This window comes from Podarcis vaucheri, assembly GCF_965113315.1.
Source record: "Podarcis vaucheri genome assembly, chromosome: 12".
In the NCBI taxonomy this organism is placed as follows: domain Eukaryota; kingdom Metazoa; phylum Chordata; class Lepidosauria; order Squamata; family Lacertidae; genus Podarcis; species Podarcis vaucheri.
In genome coordinates, this window is record NC_138750.1 from 17,180,511 (window position 1) to 17,201,743 (window position 21,233).

Genomic DNA, 21,233 nt, shown 5'->3' on the forward strand with positions numbered 1-21,233 from the left:
TGCCAGATGACTCTCGTCTCTCAGAAACGAGGGCATGGTGTATCAAAATTTGTTCAAAGCTCAAATTTTAATTCTGCCTCCTGGCTCACCTTCAAGCTCTCTCCCATCTGGTAAAAGAAATGAGGAACGGTTAATTAGCTTATGAAATTATTTGGGTATGGAAAGTGAAATACCAATTATTAGTTTTATAGTAATCATAATAAAGTTTGAGCAGCGAGAATGAAATGAATGTAGGCATATGACACTGCTTGGAGTGTGTGTGTGTGTGTGTGTGTGGAGATATATGTATATATAGATAGACACACACAGATAGACACATACATACCCCCAATGTAGAACATTTTAATTTTGCAGCGATTTTATGTTAGACAGATGTGTGAACCTGAAAGCACCTGAGTGTGGGGGATTAAATTAAGCTCTGCATGCTTTGAGCTTATAATTAAACAAATGAACATTGTAATATAATTGGAAGAGACGGTGTGTTTCTTGAAACAAATAATGTGATTTACTTTAAGCATGCTGAGATTTGCCGGCATTTGCAGTTTGCTTTGGAAATTAGTTGGAAAAATGGAGAAGCATTTTTGGCAGCACTAAATTTCCCGGGGGGTTAGAGGTGCCTTCCCCTCTGATCATTGATGATGAGCTCCCTTAGCTGCTGTTCTAGAAGACTTCACCTGGAGTATGTGTGATTATTTTGTCCTCCTGCATTTGCTCTGTTTAGATATCTCCATTGTGTGTCTGTGCGCTTGGCTGGGGAGGGCAGTATGGTCTCCAGCTCTGCTTCAGTTTGTGTAATTGGACTGCCTATCCTGACCCATCCATGTTCAACCCTTGGCCCCCTATCTTTCCTTAGCGACCCTTTGTAGAAAGTTGGTGTGGGAGTGGGGTGAAATTGGGATGAGTGTCCTTGAATAGTGATGTTCCCAAAGCCAAATCCCTACCCATCTACACTCTTGATCAGGCATAGGCAAACTCGGCCTGCCAGATGTTTAGGGGCTACAACTCCCATCATCCCTGACCAATGGTCCTTTTAGCTAGGGATGATGGGAGTTGTAGTCACAAAACATTTACTACACCGCATTCCTCATGGAAACAAGCCAAGTAGTGCCTTAGAGGGGAAAGGAAGTCGCCACCTTACAATCTCAGTTCTCTGTTTATTCAGAGGAAAGTGATCTACCTCAGATAACTCCTCTGAGAGTGAATTGAACATGATGTCTATTCATGCTGAATACAGTACGGTTCTTAAGATCTTCTTTCAATAGGCCTTGGACCTTTTGGAAATCCTAAGTCATATTCTCTACTATATTTTGGCTGATGTCAATTCTGGATCTGTATTGCTGTTTTGTTGCCATTTGCTGTTTTTATGTTTTATTGTGAATTTATTTCCTCCTGCCCACTCCTCCCCGCCCCCCAGTGCCTTGCGCATGTCTAGTGGAAAGACGGGCTACAAAAATATATAGTAAAAATAAAAAAAATGTTGCTTTTAAATGTTGCTGCTTTTTTGATATGCTGTGTGAGTTTTATTGATGCTGGTTTTGCTTTTTGTGATTTGTAACCTGTCCTGGGTCTACAGTCAGAGGCAGATTTAGGGAAGCGTGAAAAGGAAGACAGAAGCACACGGCAGAGAAGCTATACAGTATATCTTGTTTCCCCCTCCATTCTTTTCCAGGTAGCTATAGATTTTACAGCCTCAAACGGCGATCCCCGGAACAGCTGTTCACTCCACTATATCCACCCCTATCAGCCGAACGAATACTTGAAGGCACTGGTAGCTGTTGGGGAGATCTGCCAAGACTATGACAGGTGAAAAGATAACCACATTTCTTTCAGAGTCGTTTCTACAGCACAGCGTTCAAATAATATGTCAAAGCTGGTGGTTAAGTGCTGCAAGCTTTAGTGCAACCCTGAGTTTGCAGGGTGTTTATACAGCTTCCTGTTAATCATGCATTCATTCCCCTTCACGTTCCAAAACACAAAAAGTCTGATTCTTTTTTTAAAAGCAGATTTGTTGCAGTACGGCGACAGCTCTTGAACCCACTTTAACTGCATAAACTCGATAAGTTATGGTATGTGCTTAAATCTCTCCGGCAAAACAGTGACACTCTGAAGGCAATCTGAGTGTTTTATGCAAAACATATAGATTCCACAGAATGGCAAGAAAAATGTACAGTGGTACCTCGGGTTAAGAACTTAATTTGTACTGGAGGTCCGTTCTTAACCTGAAACTGTTCTTAACCTGAAGCACCACTTTAGCTAATGGGGCCTCCCGCTGCCGCCGCACGATTTCTGTTCTCATCCTGAAACAAAGTTCTTAACCTGAGGTACTATTTCTGGGTTAGTGGAGTCTGTAACCTGAAGCTTCTGTAACCTGAGGTACCACTATACAGAGAAATCCCACTGATCATTTGGATCCTTGGTTGAGTATCAGAGCTTCTATCTGCTTACCTCTTCGGTGTGAAAAAAATGTTATTTTCCAAGTGGTCTTGAAACACGTAGAGGTGACTTGTCATTAACATGGCTGGCCCTCCATGATGCAGACTGAGGCAGCTGCCTTGGGCAGCAGAACCCAAGGGGTGCAACATGGCTGCCTCTGGCACTGCTGGAGAAGCAAAGAAAAGTGGTTTCCAGAATCTGGCAAAATCTCACGAGAACCCAGTGAAATCTCAGGAGACCTCACCAGAACTCGGAAGGTTCCTCCATGTCACCCCAGTAACTGAGGCTTCGTGGGGGTGGCAAGGGGGGAGCAGAGTCGCAGGGCCTCACCTTCCCATTTCACCTCAGGCAACGCAACAGGATCGGCTGCCCCTGGTCATATGTAATAATAATAATAATAATAATTTATTATTTATACCCCACCCATCTGGCTGAGTTCCCCCAGCCACTCTGGGCGGCTTCCAATCAAGTGTTAAAAACAATACAGCATTAAATATTAAAAATTTCCCTAAACAGGGCTGCCTTCAGATGTCTTTTAAAAAGAAGATGGCTGATTATTTCCTTCGCATCTGAAGGGAGGGCGTTCCACAGGGGTGACGCCACTACCAAGAAGGCCCTCTGTCTGGTTCCCTGTAACCTCACTTCTCGCAATGAGGGAACCACCAGAAGGCCCTCGGTGCTGGATCTCAGTGTCCGGGCTGAACAATGGGGGTGGAAATGCTCCTTCAGGTATACAGGACCGAGGCCGTTTAGGGCTTTAAAGGTCAGCACTAACACTTTGAATTGTGCTTGGAAACGTACTGGGAGCCAATACAGATCTCTCAGGACCAGTGTTATGTGGTTCCTGCGGCCACTCCCAGTCACCAGTCTAGCTGCTGCATTCTGGATTAATTGCAGTTTCCGGGTCACCTGCAAAGGTAGCCCCACGTAGAGCACATTGCAGTAGTGCAAGCGGGAGATAACTAGATCACGCACCACTCTGGCAAGACAGTCCACAGGCAGGTAGTGTCTCAGCCTGCGTACCAGACAGAGCTGATAAACAGCTGCCCTGGACACAGACTTGACCTGCAACTCCATGGACAGCTATGAGTCCAGAATGACTCTCAGGCTGCACACCTGGTCCTTCAGGGGCACAGTTACCCCATTCAGGACCAGGGAGTCCCCCACACCTGCCCACCCCCTGTCCCCCCAAAACAGTGCTTCAGTCTTGTCAGGATTCAACATCAATCTGTTAGCCGCCATCCATCCTCCAACCGCCTCCAGGCACTCACACAGGACCTTGTGGTATGTGGTACCCAGAACCTATTTACCAGTCTGAAATGTCGGCTGTCAAGTTGACAGGGAGTGCCTTGTCAGCCCTGATGCTAATAATGCCTTCTAGATCATTCTCGAGGAGTTTACTGTTGTATTCCATGTATTACACGACAGGGTGCAGTAATTAGGCAGCTTCAAAGGATTGCTATTTGCATGGTAATGAAACCTTTTTTCAAAGGCAAGTGAAAGAGTTGAGTGGAACTCTGCTAGAGGAGCATAAATGGAACTTCTGCAAATTGGAATGAAATCCCCGGAGAACGACCGATTATATGAGTGCCAGCAAAGAGCAGGGATAAGAAATGATTACTATTGACTGCCTCCTTCCTCCATCCTTTCCCCACAGTCACATGGCATCAATTCTCCTTATAATCCCAGGAATTGCATTTCCAGTCAATAGGAAAGTTCTCGAGTTTAGAATTCATGAAACAAGCAATGCTTCTGGCTGTGGGTGGGGAGCGCAAAGAAGAAATGAAGTTTCCTGTGCCTTCGTGACTATGCATCTCCCCTGTGACCATTGCACTTCGCTTCCTTGGAAGCTGACTCGCAATTTAGTCTTTCCTTTTGAGCTACTACCAGCAAGCCCTTCAGATTGTAAACTAAGTTTCGGATAAGAAAAATAGTAGCAGTAACATTGATTTGTTATACAGTCAGTGGCGTAGCGTGGGTTGTCAGCACCCGGGGCAAGGCAAGTAATTTGTGCCCCCTAACCCGTGGATTTGCGCCCCCAAACCCTAACCCCCAGATGTTGCGCCCGGTGCGGCCAGCCCCCCCTGCACCCCCCACGCTACGCCACTGTATACAGTGGTACCTCAGGTTAAGCACTTAATTCGTTCCGGAGGTCCGTTCTTAACCTGAAACTGTTCTTAACCTAAAGCACCACTTTAGCTAATGGGGCCTCCTGCTGCCGCCGCACCGCCAGAGCACAATTTCTGTTCTCATCCTGAAGCAAAGTTCTTAACCCGAGGTAATATTTCTGGGTTAGCGAAGTATGTAACCTGAAGTGTATGTAACCTGAGGTACCACTGTACAGTCAAACCACTGTTGTTGAACGTAATCCGTTCCTGAAGGGACCATTCGACTTCCAAAACATTCGACAACCTCCGTTTGGCTTCCGAAAATCATTTGAAAACTGGAGCAGTTATTTCCGGGTTTTCGGCGTTTGGGAGCCGAAAAATCCCAAAATGGAGGCATTCAGGAACCGAGGTTTCACTGTATCTACAAAGTGGGTGCAATGAAAGAATGCCACAACGTCCTAGGGGGGTCTACTCAGAAGTTCTACTGAGTTCAATGAAACCTACTCCCAGGTATATAAATAGGACTGCAGGCTTAATCAGTGTTCCCAGCTTAGCAAATGTGTGCATGAAGCTTTATGTTTAAATAACGTTTAAATGAAAGTGCCATTTTAACATGTGGCCCTAAATATGATACACTATCAGCTTGAATTTGGTTACAGCATCATGCTGTATGTCCTATTGCAACACATTATCCTAAGTAGCTATTTGTGTTTTAACCTATTCTGTGGATAGATGGATGGATTCAGTTTCTACCCAGCTTTCCTCTCAAAGGAGCGCAGAGTGGCAAACAGACCTACAATTTAAAATGAATGCAAAGCAGAAATATTCTAAAACAGTCAAAACATTCTAAAAGGAATTACAGTTAAAAACACCTATAAGCAGTTGCAGTTGAAACATCCTACAAACAGCATTAACAACTTTGCATCCAGTTATATCGGGGTTTCTAGGAACAGTGTTATTCAGCTGCAAACAGGACTGTTTTCAGATTTCTCCTGAAATTTAACAATGATGGATCCAGGTGCACCTCACTAGGAAGAGCATTCCACAAATGGGGGACTACCACTTAAGAGACCCTCTCTCCTATTATCCTAGTTCAAGTATTAGTCTGTCTGTCTATTTATTTATACATACATACATACATACATACATACCATATTTTTTGCACCATAACACTCACTTTTTTCCTCCTAAAAAGTAAGGGGAAATGTCTGTGCGTGTTATGGAGGGAATGCCTACTGGTGGCATGCCTACGGATTTTCCTCCTCTACAAACTATGTGCGTGTTATGGTCGGGTGCGTGTTATAGAGCGAAAAATACGGTACATACATACATACCCCGTCCATCTGGCTGGGTTTCCAACAGAATATTAAAATACAATAACCTATTAAACATTAAAAGCTTCCCTAAGCAGGCATATCCAACAGGTAGATCGTGATCTACCGGTAGATCACTGGACGTGATCTGGTAGGTCATTGGCTCTCCCCAAAGAAGCTGAACAACTGTGGCTCCCCTAAAAAAACCTCAACATTTTACCTCCTTCCTCAACAACTTTGACCTGAACTTTGATCACTTCCAGTCTTCAACTCTGTGAATAGATCGCAGTCTCTTGGGAGTTGGCCACCCCTGGTCTAAAACAATTGGCTGCCCCATGATACCACAATAACAATTGTCTACCCCATTGGCTAGCCTGGGCAATATAACGAATACTGAGCTATATGGCCCAATGGCGGAGCAGTATAAGGCACCTCCCTGTCTTTGTCCCTCCCTCATTTACTCCTAAGCTTTGATGGTTGTCTTAAAAATAGATGCTTACTGCATCTTTGTGCTTAGCCTACACATCTGAGAACTCGTTTCGTGGAGTTGTGGGGAGCGGGCGTGAGTTTTGCCGGAGCAGCTTCTTTTAATGTTGATCAGTGAAATTTATGGGTTTAGTATTTAGATTTAGATTTAGCTTGGCTGGTTAATTCACTCATAGATGCCTTTCAGAAGTTAGCTTCAGGGCATGCATATTCCCCATGTTCATTAATTATTCCTCTTGTAGGTAGCACACTTGCATTTTGCATCCCCGTGCACTTAAAAGCTCAATTAAAGACACACATTTTTTCATAGTCAGCAGATTCCACTTCCCCAAGGCACCTTGGGAGTAATTTGTAGGGGTGGGGTGTGGAATGTAAAACTGGCAGTCATTAAAGTAGGTGCATATATTTTAATCTGTTTTTTAAACATTTATCATGTGATCTTGTAAAAACACACACACACCGACTCTACTATCTTACTGTAGTTTTTCAAGGCCCACCAATGTATTTGGTTATGTAATAATGAACATAAGCCTTTGCACTTGAAATCTACTATGCATTTTAGAAGAAGTTTCTTGAAACGCAATGTTAGTATCCACACAAATATGCTGGAAGGTAAACAGGAGTTAAGGGAACTTGTTTTCCATTTGGGAGTTATAATTACTGGGGATGGGGGAAGTTGTAGTTCAGCAACATCTGGGGGGCCAAAGGTCCCCTACACCTGAGTTAAAGGAAATTAGTAGGTAATAGGATACAGAAGGGACGCGGGTGGCATTGTGGCTTCTCTTCCATGGATTGAAATCTCTGCCAAACTGGACATTCATATGACCATTGAGCAAGCTTTTTAGATAAGTCCATAGCAGTTCCTCGGACATGGGTGGCACTGTGGGTTAAACCACAGAGCCTAGGACTTGCTGATCAGAAGGTTGGCGGTTCGAATCCCCGCGACGGGGTGAGCTCCCGTTGCTCAGTCCCTGCTCCTGCCAACCTAGCAGTTCAAAAGCACGCTCTGGCGGGAAGGTAAACGGCGTTTCCGTGCGCTGCTCTGGTTCGCCAGAAATGGCTTTGTCATGCTGGCCACATGACCCGGAAGCTCCCACGGCCAGTAAAGCGAGATGAGCACCGCAACCCCAGAGTCGGCCACGACTGGACCTAATGGTCAGGGGTCCCTTTACCTTTACCTAGGATACAGAAGATGAGCAACTTTTACTAGATTTAACAAAAGAGCAGGGCCATTTGCCGTCTTAAAATGCAAATTATTATGAAACCTATATGGTGGTGTAAAGGCTTCTGAACCTTTACGCATATCAAAGGGTACCAGAAACTTCTGGATCTGTAGTTTACTACACAACTAGTTTTTACTCAGAGTAGAACATGGCTAGGTTGGGGTCACTGATTTCAGCAGCTCTACTCTGAGTAAACCTTAGTTGAATACCACCTTTATTGTTTGTTTTCAATCATAGGATTAGTGAGTAGAGTGAGATATTGTGGCCCATGGTATTATACCAAGGTTAGAGTAGCATACACAGTTCTGGACACAAAGATGTGCATGTAATTGTGGGCAGAACAGTATCCTGAACTATTCTAACTGATTCCTCTTGCCCTTTAGATAAAGAAAAGGAGGAGGGTGTTTCTAAATCCAATTCTGATTCCTCTTTGGTAGAGCAGAGTTTTCAGTCCTTTTAATCTTTGTTGTTGTTGTTCTGATTTCTTAGTCTCCTGAATATTTTTGCATATCAATTCCTGATTATTAAACAGGGCTTCCCTACTTCTACCAGCGTTTAATCAGCATAGGCAATCAGCAGGCAATTAACATAAAATTAAAGTTGCATCACCTACTTTGCTTTTGACAGCCCTTGTTGAAGGGGGACGGGACTATCACCACCATGTAAAAGATGCTAACCCGTATTTCTGAGACTGATTGCTAATATGGTGCAGGACAAGGCAACAACGCACTGCGTTTGTTGTGATCCATGCAGAAAACACAATGAGGAGCCACTGTATTCTATTGGGTGGGTAAGGGTAACATGGGATGTGGGTGGCGCTGTGGGTTAAACCACAGAGCCTAGGACTTGCCGATCAGAAGGTTGGCGGTTCGAATCCCCGCGAGGGGGTGAGCTCCCGTTGCTTGGTCCCTGCTCCTGTCAACCTAGCAATTCGAGAGCATGTCAAAGTGCAAGTAGATAAATAGGTACCGCTCTGGCGGGAAAGTAAACGGCGTTTCCGTGCGCTGCTCTGGTTCGTCAGAAGTGGCTTAGTCATGCTGGCCACATGACCCGGAAGCTGTACACCGGCTCCCTCGGCCAATAAAGTGAGATGAGCACCGCAACCCCAGAGTTGGTCACGATTGGACCTAATGGTCAGGGGTACCTTTACCTTTAAGGGTAGCATTTACACACTACAGTTGGCATCCATCTGTCTCAGGAGACAATGGAGGAGTGTGCCAGAATGATGAGCCTTTGACCTGAGGCAGCAGGCCTTTTCTAATGTTCTTATTTCAAGCCTTCTTTTTGCACCGAGATATTCTTGTGAATAAATGAAAAGGGCTTAGTATAATAGCGCATCCATGTTCTCCTTTTGATTTCAGTGACAAAATGTTCCCAGTCTACGGTTTTGGAGCCAGGATACCTCCGGACTATAAAGTAGGTGTACAGGTGAATCTTCCTCATTCTCTTGGTGGGTAGATTGCTGGAGAAAAGACAAACAAGTTGAGAAAGGATGTTGAAGGCTGTGGGGGAGATGGTGGGGAGTCGCCAAGCAATTTTAGAGTTCCCCAAGATTCTTGCAGCTCTGAAGCTCTCTGTGCATGCTATATTGCTGTGTGCATAATTGCGAGTCCTAAACGTTCTGCCAATGAAGATAATTTGAAGGCCTCTGGCTCTTCACAGAATATTACCATATTTCAGGGTTCCCATGCCACTCGGTTCCCCCTCCTGTTGTGACAAATCTTATTTTTAGAAAATACATTTGGCATCGAGACTGGGTGTCAAATGCTTCAAAGGGGTAGGATTAATGTAATTGCTCAGAGGAATCTTTCTTCTTCTTTGCGGTGCAAATGCATTTGAACCGAAGCAATATGGTTTATGATTCAAGAATGGCGTCTGAGAACCAGGCCAAAGGTGGTCATTGTGTGAAAGGATGGCGGGGGTATTGCATAAACTAGAACAATAGAAAATAAAGAAATATGCATATCCATTTTTTAGTAGACAGCTGAAGTTACTAGGCCAGAAAAGCTCTCCACTAGTGATTTGTGCTTATGGCAGTGTTATTACTGGGGACATACAGTACATTGGCCCGTTTTGGACATCAGGCCAAGCCATAGTTTAGCCCAATGTCAATGAGCTGCAGTAAGGTTTGAGCTTGTGCACTCCAATTTATCCCTCCAGTGTGGTTGCATGGGGGAAATCTTCAGCTTAGAATAACTGCTTGTCATGTTGGCCAAATCTGATAAATTGTGGTTGATTAGAGCATTGGAAATATGGATTGCGGGTTATGAGGCTGGTTTTTTAAAACAAACAAACCAACAAACCATGGTTACTATTAACCATTGGATGACAAGCTAAGCTGCGGTTAAAATCAGAAGGGAACATTTCTGACCTCCTCACTCCACATCAGAGGAGAAGAGGAGAGCACACACGCCCAAGGCTTGCTGCTACTTCGTCTCATCATGCTCAACTGCTTTAGTATGACACCTGCTTTAATGTGATGTCTGAACTGGACTGGGTGACTGGATATTCTATTTACAGTTGCCAATAATATTGTTTTGACTTACAACCTTAATGGAATAACACAGCGCAGGATGAATTATGCTCTTTGCAGCCCTTTTTAAACGTAATGGCAAAGTCATCCAACACACACATTCTATACTCACAGACATGCTTTGTTTGCAGTTACAGGGAAAATACATGGTTGTGCCTTTCCTAACATTACTTGAAGTGAATGAAGTATAAGACAAATAAGATGCTAGAAATTCAAACAGGCATAGATTTGCAAAAGCGGGGGGGGTGATATTTGAACGTTAAATTTGATTCATTTTTCTCTTGATACGTTGTTGGGAAGATATACACTTGAAATCGTACAATTAAGTGCTTAGTAGTATGAGTGAAAATTATGCCCACAAGCATTTAAAGAAATGTTAAGTTTGGTCACATACACTTTTAAGCCAAAGTTTAATTACTTCCACATATGTTCACACATGCACAATGGAATTAGCTTGTCTGAAACTGGGAAAGTAATGAACATAATAATAATGACCACCATTAATTTGGCTGTCTTTTCCAATCAAAGCAAGTCATGCAATCTAGATGTATGACACAAATTCCACAAGTATGAGGCAGTGTGATAATTAAATACACTCAAATGAAAAATAAAAGGATCCTTTAAACAATTTTCAGTGACTGTCTATATAGGGACAGTCTGTGTGAATTCTCCATCTGCTGCAGGAAAAACCTGAGTCACTTTTCTGAACTAAAATGTTATTTAATTTTTTTGGGGGGTTGCCCATAGGTCTCTCATGATTTTGCAATCAACTTTAATGAAGACAACCCAGAATGTGCAGGTAATCATTTTGTTACGGCAAAGAGACTGATGTGTCTGATGTAACATATATTTGGCTATAGACCGTGTCATTTTTGTGCCTGTTAATTGTTTGCATTATCTTCTGAGAAATAATAGGACATGCTATGTGAGTCACGGAGACACAGTTATAGTTGTTAGATTCCTTCTAATGAAAGAGTGGGAGGGGTTAATGTTTTTTTTTAAAAAAAATTACTAATAATTATATAAGTTGTGTGTCTTGTTCCTCTATTTGATCCTTTTACATGGTCTTGTACGTATTCTGGTATTTTATGCATTCTGACTTGCTGTTCTTTTTATTGATTATAGTTTAGTAATTATTTGTTGTAATTGCTAAGTGTGAATTTCTGTTTAATTATCATTTGCCAGTATTTCATTTTATCGTGTCCTATTTTATTATACTGGATTATTGAATATTGCTTTATTTGATATAAAATTTAAATAAATTTGATATAAAATTGTTAATTTTAAAGTTAGGTTTTTATTTTGACTTTTTTTGTATGGGATCAGATTGTTCGATGGCCTGTGATCTTTGTTGTATATTCTGGTGTTTCTTCAGCTTGTAAACCGCCTTGTGTATAGCAATATATAAAGGTGGTATGCAAATTAAAAGTGAAATGAAATGAAATGGAAATCCCCTCTTTCCACTATGATTTAATCTTCCTTTTGATCAGCTAGTGTAGGGAATGGCCATATGGCGAATGGACTCTCATTGGCCTTCCACAGGGTTCCTTCCACCTCAGTGAAATTATCCTGGAAAGAAACATTTAATTGGAGCCAGTATTATAGGTTGCAGTGTATGCTTGGGTGCAATGTATGGTGCCCCACAACAACGTCTCTGGTTTACAAATGTACCCACTGGTCCAAAAAAGTTGGGGAACCTCTGAACCAGTTAGCTAAGGGGGAAATAGCTTGTTGTCTAAAACTCGATTTAAACAGATGAAATGAGGCAGTGCCACATGTAGAAAAGGCTGCAGGTTGAAGGCCTGTCACCTTCAGGTATAGCTGGTGTCAGGCTTCGGAGAATTGGCTTCCTCCCTCTTGGCCGTAAATGAGCAAATCAAACAAAAGGAAATTCTTACCAGTTAGTTTCTTTAATAAACACAGCAAGGGACAAAAGAAAGCATCTACCCAGGATGGCGGTGCTCCCAATTAAGGGTCACTCCCCCCCTCCGTCCCTATTAATCTATGTCACTCCTACGTCTTGTAATCTGAGTTTGTAGCCTCTGTGTTTTCTGTTCTAACACTTTCTGAGCTCTCCATAACTTTGGAGAAGGGGGGATGAATACTATCCAGAGACTGTGAATCTGTTAACTTTCTCCCTTCTAGTGTTTCTTCTCCTAGCAGTTCCCCATCCAGTGCTACCCAGCTTCTGCCTTCTGAACTGTGCCCCTCTGCAGACCACTGTTCCAAAGCTATCTTGTCCTCCTGCTCCTGGGAAGATGCAGGAGCAGGAGCAGGGGGTGGCTCCCACCATTCTTCCTCAGCACGGTCCCTGACATCTGGGGAACAACCAGTGTCTGAAAACCCAGAGACCCACTACCAAGGCAGTGTAGTCTTAGGGTGGGGGTCTGTAGTCCTCCAGATTCCCATCAATCCCAGCTAGCATGGTCAGTGGTCAGGGATGATGATAACTGGATCCCCATGACTTTTGGGGTACCCCAGGTCTCCCCTAGCCCTGGTTCACAGCAGAAAATACTGAACTAAATAGACCAGTGGTCTGACTTGGTATAAAACATGGGCGGCGTCTTAAATACGAGTCACCTTGCCATGCTAGCCAGGTTGGATATGAACATTTTAAATTAATTACGCAAATGGTGGACAAATATTTTAATAGGATTCCAGATATGTTTTTCAGATATGCCCCGATATAAGAAATATGGATCTTTAGGAAAGGCACAGTCTGTTGCACTCTGGTTCACTGCAAGTAAACATTTGACTATAAGCAGCAAGAGAGAATGTTATTATCATCTAATCATTCAAATCTACAGAGCTGAAGGTGTGGACATCCTCTGGTGTCCAGATCTTAAGACCTCTATGGTATAGAAAACTAATGCATCCTGCAAAGTGTTTTAATATCATCCAGGGTGGTTAATATCTGCAAAATGCACCGTTTAAATGCTGCTGGCGAGGAGAAAAGCTGGCTCATGAATTATATATTACATAACATCTGAAAGAGGTCAGGTCAGCAGGGGAGAGAGAGATAGGCTTTGAGCAAACCTTTCAGAGCCACAGCTGCGCAGAATAAATTGGCAGGATAGTGGAAGCGAAATGGCGTGAATCACTCAAAAGAAACTTTTTGCGGGGAGGAAGAAACAAGGGCTATCTCTACGGAATCGTTGCCCCAAATATATTTTGCTCAATGATTGGTCATGACGTTATCTGCTGTTCTTTCCCCCTTTTTAATGTAAGGGATCCAAGGAGTGGTCGAAGCGTATCAGAACTGCCTGCCTAAGCTCCAGCTCTATGGGCCTACAAACATTGCTCCCATCATTCAGAAGGTGGCTAAATCAGCCTCAGAAGAAACTAACAGTAAGGAGGCATCGGTGAGAATCATAGCAGACTCGAAAGCTAAACTAGACCTTGGGCGTTGGCTGCATCCTCAAGAATGCATAACAGATTAATTGCCCACGAACACACTCTGACAACCCGTGTGTACTTGCTATCCTAGGGATGGTAAAGGGATGGGTTTCCCCTACTTTTTCAGTGCACGTTTGGAGGGTTCATTTTAGTTGGGGCACTTGGTCTGGAACCAAGAAGTGATGGGGCTGGGGGAAGAGGGAAGCCATTTCCACTTAATTCAGTGAGTATGGAATAGTGTGCTCTTGTGTCTGTTAGTAACCAAACAATTAAACCCCTGTGTTGCAAACAATTATCAGTAATATCCAAGGCAACACGATGACCAAGTACAACAATGCAATATCAATATAAACTCTTTATATAGTCTATACGGAACATTGAACAATATGAGAAACATAAGTCTTATAAGTCTCTGAAAGTCTTTGTAGACTATGCAAGTCTCTGAAAGAAGCAATGTGTCCGATTCTTATCTGATGAAAACAAGCCATAAAGCTTTGTTTTATAACGTCCAACGCTTCCGAAGTGGTCTGCAAACAGACATAGTGAACAGTGATTCCGGATATACCCACTGTTTTGTAGAATTCTTCTTCAGCGCAGCAGAAGGATACGGAAATGCTTCATAAACTGCAAATGAATTATTGAAACAATAACAGTTTCTTATCTGATGAAAACGGCTTGCATTGTTGTACTTGGTCATCGTGTTGCCTTGTGTATGTAAGGCAGAAACAGCGCCTTTTCATTATATGAGGCACAATAGTGTTAATAAATATACATGTATTTTCATAGAATCAGATAGATAGCTGTGTTCATACAACCTCTGCAGCCTGTAATGCATCTATGGTCCAGTTCCGTTCATTTGGTCTACAGAGCTCCAGCTAAAGGATGGACAACCTGTTTGTTCAGCATTCATCCCGATTTGCTTGCACAAATATGTTGGAATATGTCTGTCCTTTTTTACTGACCATTTGTTCTGATTTGTTTAAGAGACCGTGCAACAACAATGAGCGTTTGTACTGCATTCATTCTGATTTTCTTGGGGGCTGTTGGCATATCTTCCTGCCGAACTTTCCTTCATCCTACACTTTCCGGGGCATTTCCATGTCACTTTCCTAACTGCAAAAAGCCCATTAAAAAAACAACAGCTAGGATAACATAGCAGCATAGCTGTCAACTTACAGATTTGAAAATAAGGGACCAGCAGCCTCAAAAATAAGGGATCAGCAACCAAAATAGGGGATTTTCTGGGCACAGGTATGTTCAACTTCTGAGCCCCTCCGAGCCAAAGGCAGAAAGCCCAGCCAGCAGCCAAACAAAGCCTCAAGCGGTGGTTCCCAGAGCGCAGCAACCCGGCAAAGGGAGTGCAGCAAGGAAAACCACCGTCACCTCTCCACTGGGAAGCGCTGAGCAAAAGCGAGTCCCCAGGCAATGCGACCGATTTGATCGGCACAAGGCATGCAAGCTCCACCCCCCAGTCGTTCTTAGACTCCTCATTGGAAGAGCAACGCAGCCAAGCAACACAGTTGGAGCCTCCCTCCTCCCTGGCCGGCAGGGAGGGAGGGAGAGGAGCTGCTTCCTTTGAAACCCGGGAAATTTAAGGGACATAATCAATAAGGGACAGCAGCGGGACACAGCGCTGGGATAAGGGACTTTCCCGCCAAATAAGGGACGGTTGACAGCTATGCATAGCAGTTTAACATCCTCTTCAGTTGCACAATCCAACTTTTTGGTATGTGCTTCAGCCCCTTCCGCGAAGGAGTGACAACCTGGAGGCTACAATCCCCACTGAAACCTTTTCCATTTACATCATTCCTTTTGCTTTCAGTGAAAGTTAGTTATGACTACCTTTAGATGGAACAGGGCTATGGCCTGTAATTTCTGCCACCTTTACAATAGTTCATACTGCCTTGTTTAGCAACTAGATTGGTCATTCAGTTGACCATTCTAAGTTACATAGAGGGAAAATCAGTCACAACTATTCATACCCCTGGCATCGTGCCTTGTTGCAAATCCCCCATTACTATTCAAATTATATGCTGCATATGCTTGTGTACATAAAAAATTATATGCTGCATATGCTTGTGTACATAAAAGGCATATTTAAAGAAAAATAGCATACAGAATGCATTGCAGTAGGATAAATTGCTTGCAAAAACGTGCATCTTTGGCAAAACTGCAGATTAAAATGCTGGTGAATTTTCACAAGGACTTAAAGAAAAAAATCACATACTGATAGGAAAATGTGCAAAATTCAAATTAAAACCAGAAAAATAAGAAAAAAAGAGAAACAGAAATTGAGAGATTCACCCATCCCCAGTAGGTGAAAAGCATAGTTTATGTAGAGTTTAACTTATTTTAAAAATTTGAGCTCTTCCCCCACTTATTCATAGCATAATAAAAAAAACACATAATTCCCAGGGAGAAATGCCAGGGAATCTCTGCATCATCGATTTAGGAAGCCAAATAGTTGCTGGAAATGGATTGGAATATACTGACTTTCTTTTTCAACCCTTCTATAGCAATATTTCATCTTGCTGATTCTGACGGATGGCGTCATCACAGACATGGCCGATACACGCGAAGCCATTGTCCATGCCTCCCACCTCCCCATGTCGGTCATTATAGTTGGAGTAGGAAATGCTGATTTCAGTGACATGCAGATGCTGGATGGGGACGATGGGATACTGAGATCGCCCAAGGGAGAGCCTGTTCTTCGCGACATCGTTCAGTTTGTGCCATTCAGAAACTTCAAACATGTAAGATTACTTTCCACTGTGTTCTCTTTTGGAATGTGTTTGATAATTAATAGTATTAGAACAGGTGTAGAGGGGGAATCTAATCCTTTCTTTCTCTGCTGCAGTCGAGGAAAATCCCTCTTCCTATGCTAGTATTAGCTTGGGGCGAGGAGAGGAATCCTCCATTGGGAAGTATCCCCCAATGTCTTTTAGAACACTGCCTGACCTGAAATTATATTATGAAGCCTCATGTATTTGTTGGATTTGGGAATGGATAAAATTTAAAAATACAGATTTATTAGATTTGGAAGGTCATGATTTTACAATCCTCCATTGGGAGGTATCCCCCAATGTCTTTTAGAAAATAATCATATGGGTGTTTGTGAGCGGAGCCAGTAGTAAAATTTGGGGCAGAGAGTCTAATAATATGGGAACGAATTGCAAGGCTCTGTCTGCCCATCTTCGAGAGGCTAAGGAGTAAACCCTACACAAATCCAGAGTGGAGTCCCTAAGACGGTTAGATGGCATCTTGTACACCTCCTTCCGGTAACTCCTGCAGCCAAACTGGAGCCAAATGTATTGCTCTGTTTTCCTTTGGACCACATCAGCGAGGCTGAGAGTGAGGTCTTACCATCTGGGCAGCCCAGGACCTCCATACACACTGCCCAGAGAGGTCACATAGGTGCTGCCAACACAGCAAAAACAACACAGGAGGCAGCAGCTGCATGTTACCTGTCTCTGCAGCCACAGCAGGAGCTGTGATTCTCCAGCAGTTTGACTCCGCCCCTGGAGGTGCACTCCATTGTCTCTACTTACTTGTGAAACTGTCACAAGCCCATAAAACCAGTGCATATCTTTCCAACTTTCTACCAACAGTGCAATCCTATGCATATTGAATTGGAACTAAGTAGACACCATCAAGATCAGTGGACTTAGGAATAAGTCCCACTTAACTCAATGGTACTTACTTCTAAGTAGACAAGGATTGTGGTGCTAGCGATGCAGGAAAATAGCTCTGCTGTACCAATCAGAAGTGCTCAGATATCCTGACTACGGCAGGTTTTGAGCTAGGAAAACCTGGTTTCCTTTCTGCCTTGGATGTTTTTTAAAGGGACAGAACCTGGATGATGCTCTGAGGTATCAAGCCAGTTCTAAGATTTAATAATTAACAGTCCCACTCACCATTGATTGGCGAGTTCTCTAGCCAAGTAATATATACAAAAAGGCATATACTAGGGTAAAGTGTACATGAAGCCACATATATAAATGGAAAAAACGTGGAAATATGCATAATATTGATGAACATTGCTTGCAAAAAAATGTGTGTATTGGACAAAATTGTATACAAAATATTTGTTATTAAGAGAATTGTGCACTAAAATACTAATGAATTTTTATGCAGCCTTTTTTAAAAAAAAAAAAAAAAGCTGATGTGGAACGGCAGAGAACTAAACATGTTATTAGAAACCAATTCGCCCACACCTACATCTGCAGTAGTTTCTTTGTCAAGTTTCATTTTAAAGTTCGTATTTATTAGACAAGTATATTAGACATTAACAACCCTACTAGGCCACCTATGAAACAACAGCTTTAACAAGCTATATCTTGGAAATTCTCGTATATTACTGTCCTGCTCCTGTCACTAATTACCGGATGCAGTTTTCCTTGGTAAAAATAATTGAAATGAGACTGATTTATGCATTGGTACTACTATATCTGTTTTCAGTTTATTGAAAATATGCTTCCGGGCAAAACCAGTTTCACCTTACTTGGACAGAGTTTAAATCATCCCCAGCTGAATGGCTGAAATTGCAAGTGCCAATCTGATTGGACTAAAACTGCAATATTCCTGCTAACTGAATTACTTAAGTGTGGTGTGATCAAGTGATTTTAGGCTAAGATGCAGTGATGTACGAAAACAGCATCCTGATCGTAAGAGTGAACCTACCTTCCTGACCCATGGTGCCTTTCAGATATTGTTGCATTTCATTTCCCATCAGTCCCAGCCAACAGTCATGGATGAATGGAGTTTTATAGTCAAGCAGTATCTGAAGGCAAAGCGACGCGGGTGGCGCTGTGGGTTAAACCACAGAGCCTAGGGCTTGCCAACCAGAAGGTCGGCGGTTCGAATCCCCGCAACGGGGTGAGCTCCCGTTGCTCAGTCCCTGCTCCTGCCAACCTAGTAATTCAAAAGCACGTCAAAGTGCAAGTAGATAAATAGGTACTGCTCCGGCGGGAAGGCAAACGGCGTTTCCGTGCACTGCTCTGGTTCGCTAGAAACGGCTTAGTCATGCTGGCCACATGACCCGGAAGCTGTACGTCGGCTCCCTCGGCCAGTAAAGCGAGATGAGCACCGCAGCCCCAGAGTCGGCCACGACTGGACCTAACAGTCAGGGGTCCCTTTACCTTTACCTTTTTAGTATTTGAAGGCAGGAGAGCCGTTCAGTGGTTTTAGAACTCTGCTTGTGAAGTGGACATCTACGAGTCTCCACCTTAGTATCTGTGCACTGAAATTAGCTGCTCCAAATAGGTCAAGGATGGCCATTACAATGAGCTTTTAATCTAGCAGAACAAGACAGATGCTTGAAAGCTCCTTCAAGGCTCCCATCATCCTACAGAACTGCACAGGAGCGAGACAGTGAGCGAGTGAGAGGAGTCGTGGCCCTCATTAAGCTCCAGCTTGAGAAGATAAATGCCATTATCGTCTTGCTAGGTTGTAGCTGGGGATTCAGCCGTAGAAAAGGTATTGCCAGATAGCGCTGCCCCAGCAGGCAGGGTCCTCTGTCACGCAGCTCTGAAGTTTGCCACGTTGGCATTGAGCAACTCTCATCCCAGAAAGAAAGTAACCATTGTCGCCATGAAGAACTCACCTTTTAAAGACTGCTAGATTTCTAGGCTATACTGTTAATCTCATCGACTCAAAAGGAGGTTCAATCAGGATTTATTTATGCGTTTCTTTCGAACCGAAGTGTGCGTTTGTATATGTATGAATGAAATAAAAACGCAGATCTAACGTTCATTGTGCACAGTTGCTTCATTTTGTATTGTATTTTCAACTTTAAATTTGAATACTTTAAAAATAAGTAAATAGAGGGGCGGCAACCTTACACCCACTCACCTGGGAGTATGTCCCAATGAACTCAGTGGGGGCTTACTTCTGAGTAGGCCCACCTAGGCTTGTACATGTGTTAATCTTGTTTATTCAGCATACTATGAATTTTATGTGTGTTTTCCATCATATGTGTTTATAATATTAGCAGGACTTCCAGAGTTTATGCAAAAATCCAGGATCTACAGTAGATTTCGGCGTATTAGGCGACTGGGCGTATTAGATGACCCCCAAAATTGACAGTAAACTAAAAGGCAAACATTTTTTAATATAAGAAAAAGCTTACTGTGACAATGCAAACTTAATGACTCTAAATTTGGATAACGCATAGAAATTGTTACAGAAACCAAAGCAGCAGCTAAGACTAACTTAAAGCATAAATACTGAACACTCCATAGGCATGTACCCTTCTAGAACAATAAACCACAACAAATACATTAAACCAAATGCTATATATTTCAGAAATGTTACCAAATGCATGCATATAGGTAACAGAACAATAACAGATAAGGGTAGACTACAGGAAGTATTTGATGTTTCTCCTGCTAGCAGAAATGCAGTTCCTTTTGCACGTTAATCAAAAATATAAGCAGGTGGAGTGTACTGCAAAATAGAAGCATGGTGGGAAATCATTTAATGCTCAAAGGACCCAAAGACTTCAATAGAACTATAAGGCCTTTGCATGCCATAGTGATGATTGGGGCAATAATACCCAAATTTCCTCAGTCTCCACAAACAGCTGATGGATGCCAAATGACTTGTGTGCTTTACCCCATCTTAGTGTGATTAGACAAAGCAAATGACAACATAGCCTTACCTACATCAGAGGCCTTGATGTTGTTGTAGACAAGATAGCCCCATATGCATAGGGGGGCGGACTGGGCAGCCTTGTTAAAGCCTTGTATTTGCAGCATTAATCATATGCTCACAGGTGTTTGGCTAGACTGAAGTGGAATAACCTGCATCTTAAAGGCCAGCATAGTTGTGCTGATCACAACCCTGTTGGTTATGGGGTTATGTGTGTGGAACGGCCACATTTTAGGTAGAAGTGTGTTAACAACTGTTATTTTCTGCCATTTCCTGCAGGCATCTCCAGCTGCGTTAGCAAAAAGTGTTTTGGCTGAAGTTCCAAACCAAGTGGTGGACTATTACAATGGGAAAGCGATTAAACCAAAATGTATGTCAGAGTATGAGTCTTCCAGGACAGTAGCTCCATGACCTTCCCTGGACACTTTTACAGAGTTCAGATATGCTACTACTTACAGTTACTGTACTTAAATGAAAATAGCACGTTTTGGTGATTTTTAACTCAAATAATTTTTTTTGCATGTGTAGCCTAAAGGCTTGCCGGTAAAGGTTAAAGCAATTGTATTGTTGAAGACTTTTTATGAAAACAAAAACAAAAACAAAATTATAACTCTTTACATAACAGCATGTCGCCTTGAAATGAAAAAAAAAAGTTATCTGTATCTGTTTTTTATACAGGTTTGTTGAAATTTTGCTAAATTTCTTATTATCTTTACACTGTAAAGCATTTTGAAACATTTATTGGAAGTTGATAGCCAAAACGTCTTTGGGTTTATCTGCTATGAAATGAAAAGGTTTTGGTTTTTTTTTCAAAATGGCAGATGCATGGACTGTATTTTGCATGTTCCAAAATAAAAACAACACAGTTTTGCAGTTGTTGTGTTTATTTATTTCTTGCCACATAGCTGCCTGCTGAAAAATTCTCATCGACTCTTCCATTCTTCAAATAATAACAATAAATTTTAAAAAATCACACCAGAACATTCTAGGAAATTTACTTCCAAGCATGAGTCTAAGATGTCTGTAACAAACATGAGAACAGCTTGTAAAAGATGTGCTCAAAAATAGCCAATATTTTGAAAGTTTGGGGACT

General features: G+C 42.5%; 1 protein-coding gene across 5 annotated transcripts in view; it reads left to right on the forward strand.

The window, feature by feature from the left end:
- Positions 1-21,013, forward strand: part of CPNE4 (copine 4) — a 259,861-nt gene extending 238,848 nt beyond the window's left edge. For 4 of the 5 annotated variants that reach the window (XM_082193044.1, XM_082193043.1, XM_082193041.1 and 1 more), the window contains 6 exons: positions 1,670-1,803; positions 8,925-8,991; positions 10,844-10,895; positions 13,325-13,458; positions 16,009-16,245; positions 20,420-21,013. In XM_082193044.1, the coding sequence (XP_082049170.1) occupies positions 1,670-1,803; positions 8,925-8,991; positions 10,844-10,895; positions 13,325-13,458; positions 16,009-16,245; positions 20,420-20,551 (756 nt within the window). In that variant the 3' untranslated portion in view covers positions 20,552-21,013. The remainder of the gene's footprint in view (positions 1-1,669; positions 1,804-8,924; positions 8,992-10,843; positions 10,896-13,324; positions 13,459-16,008; positions 16,246-20,419) is intronic. The other variant, XM_082193045.1, reaches the window with a different exon arrangement.
- The last annotated feature ends 220 nt before the right edge of the window (positions 21,014-21,233 follow it).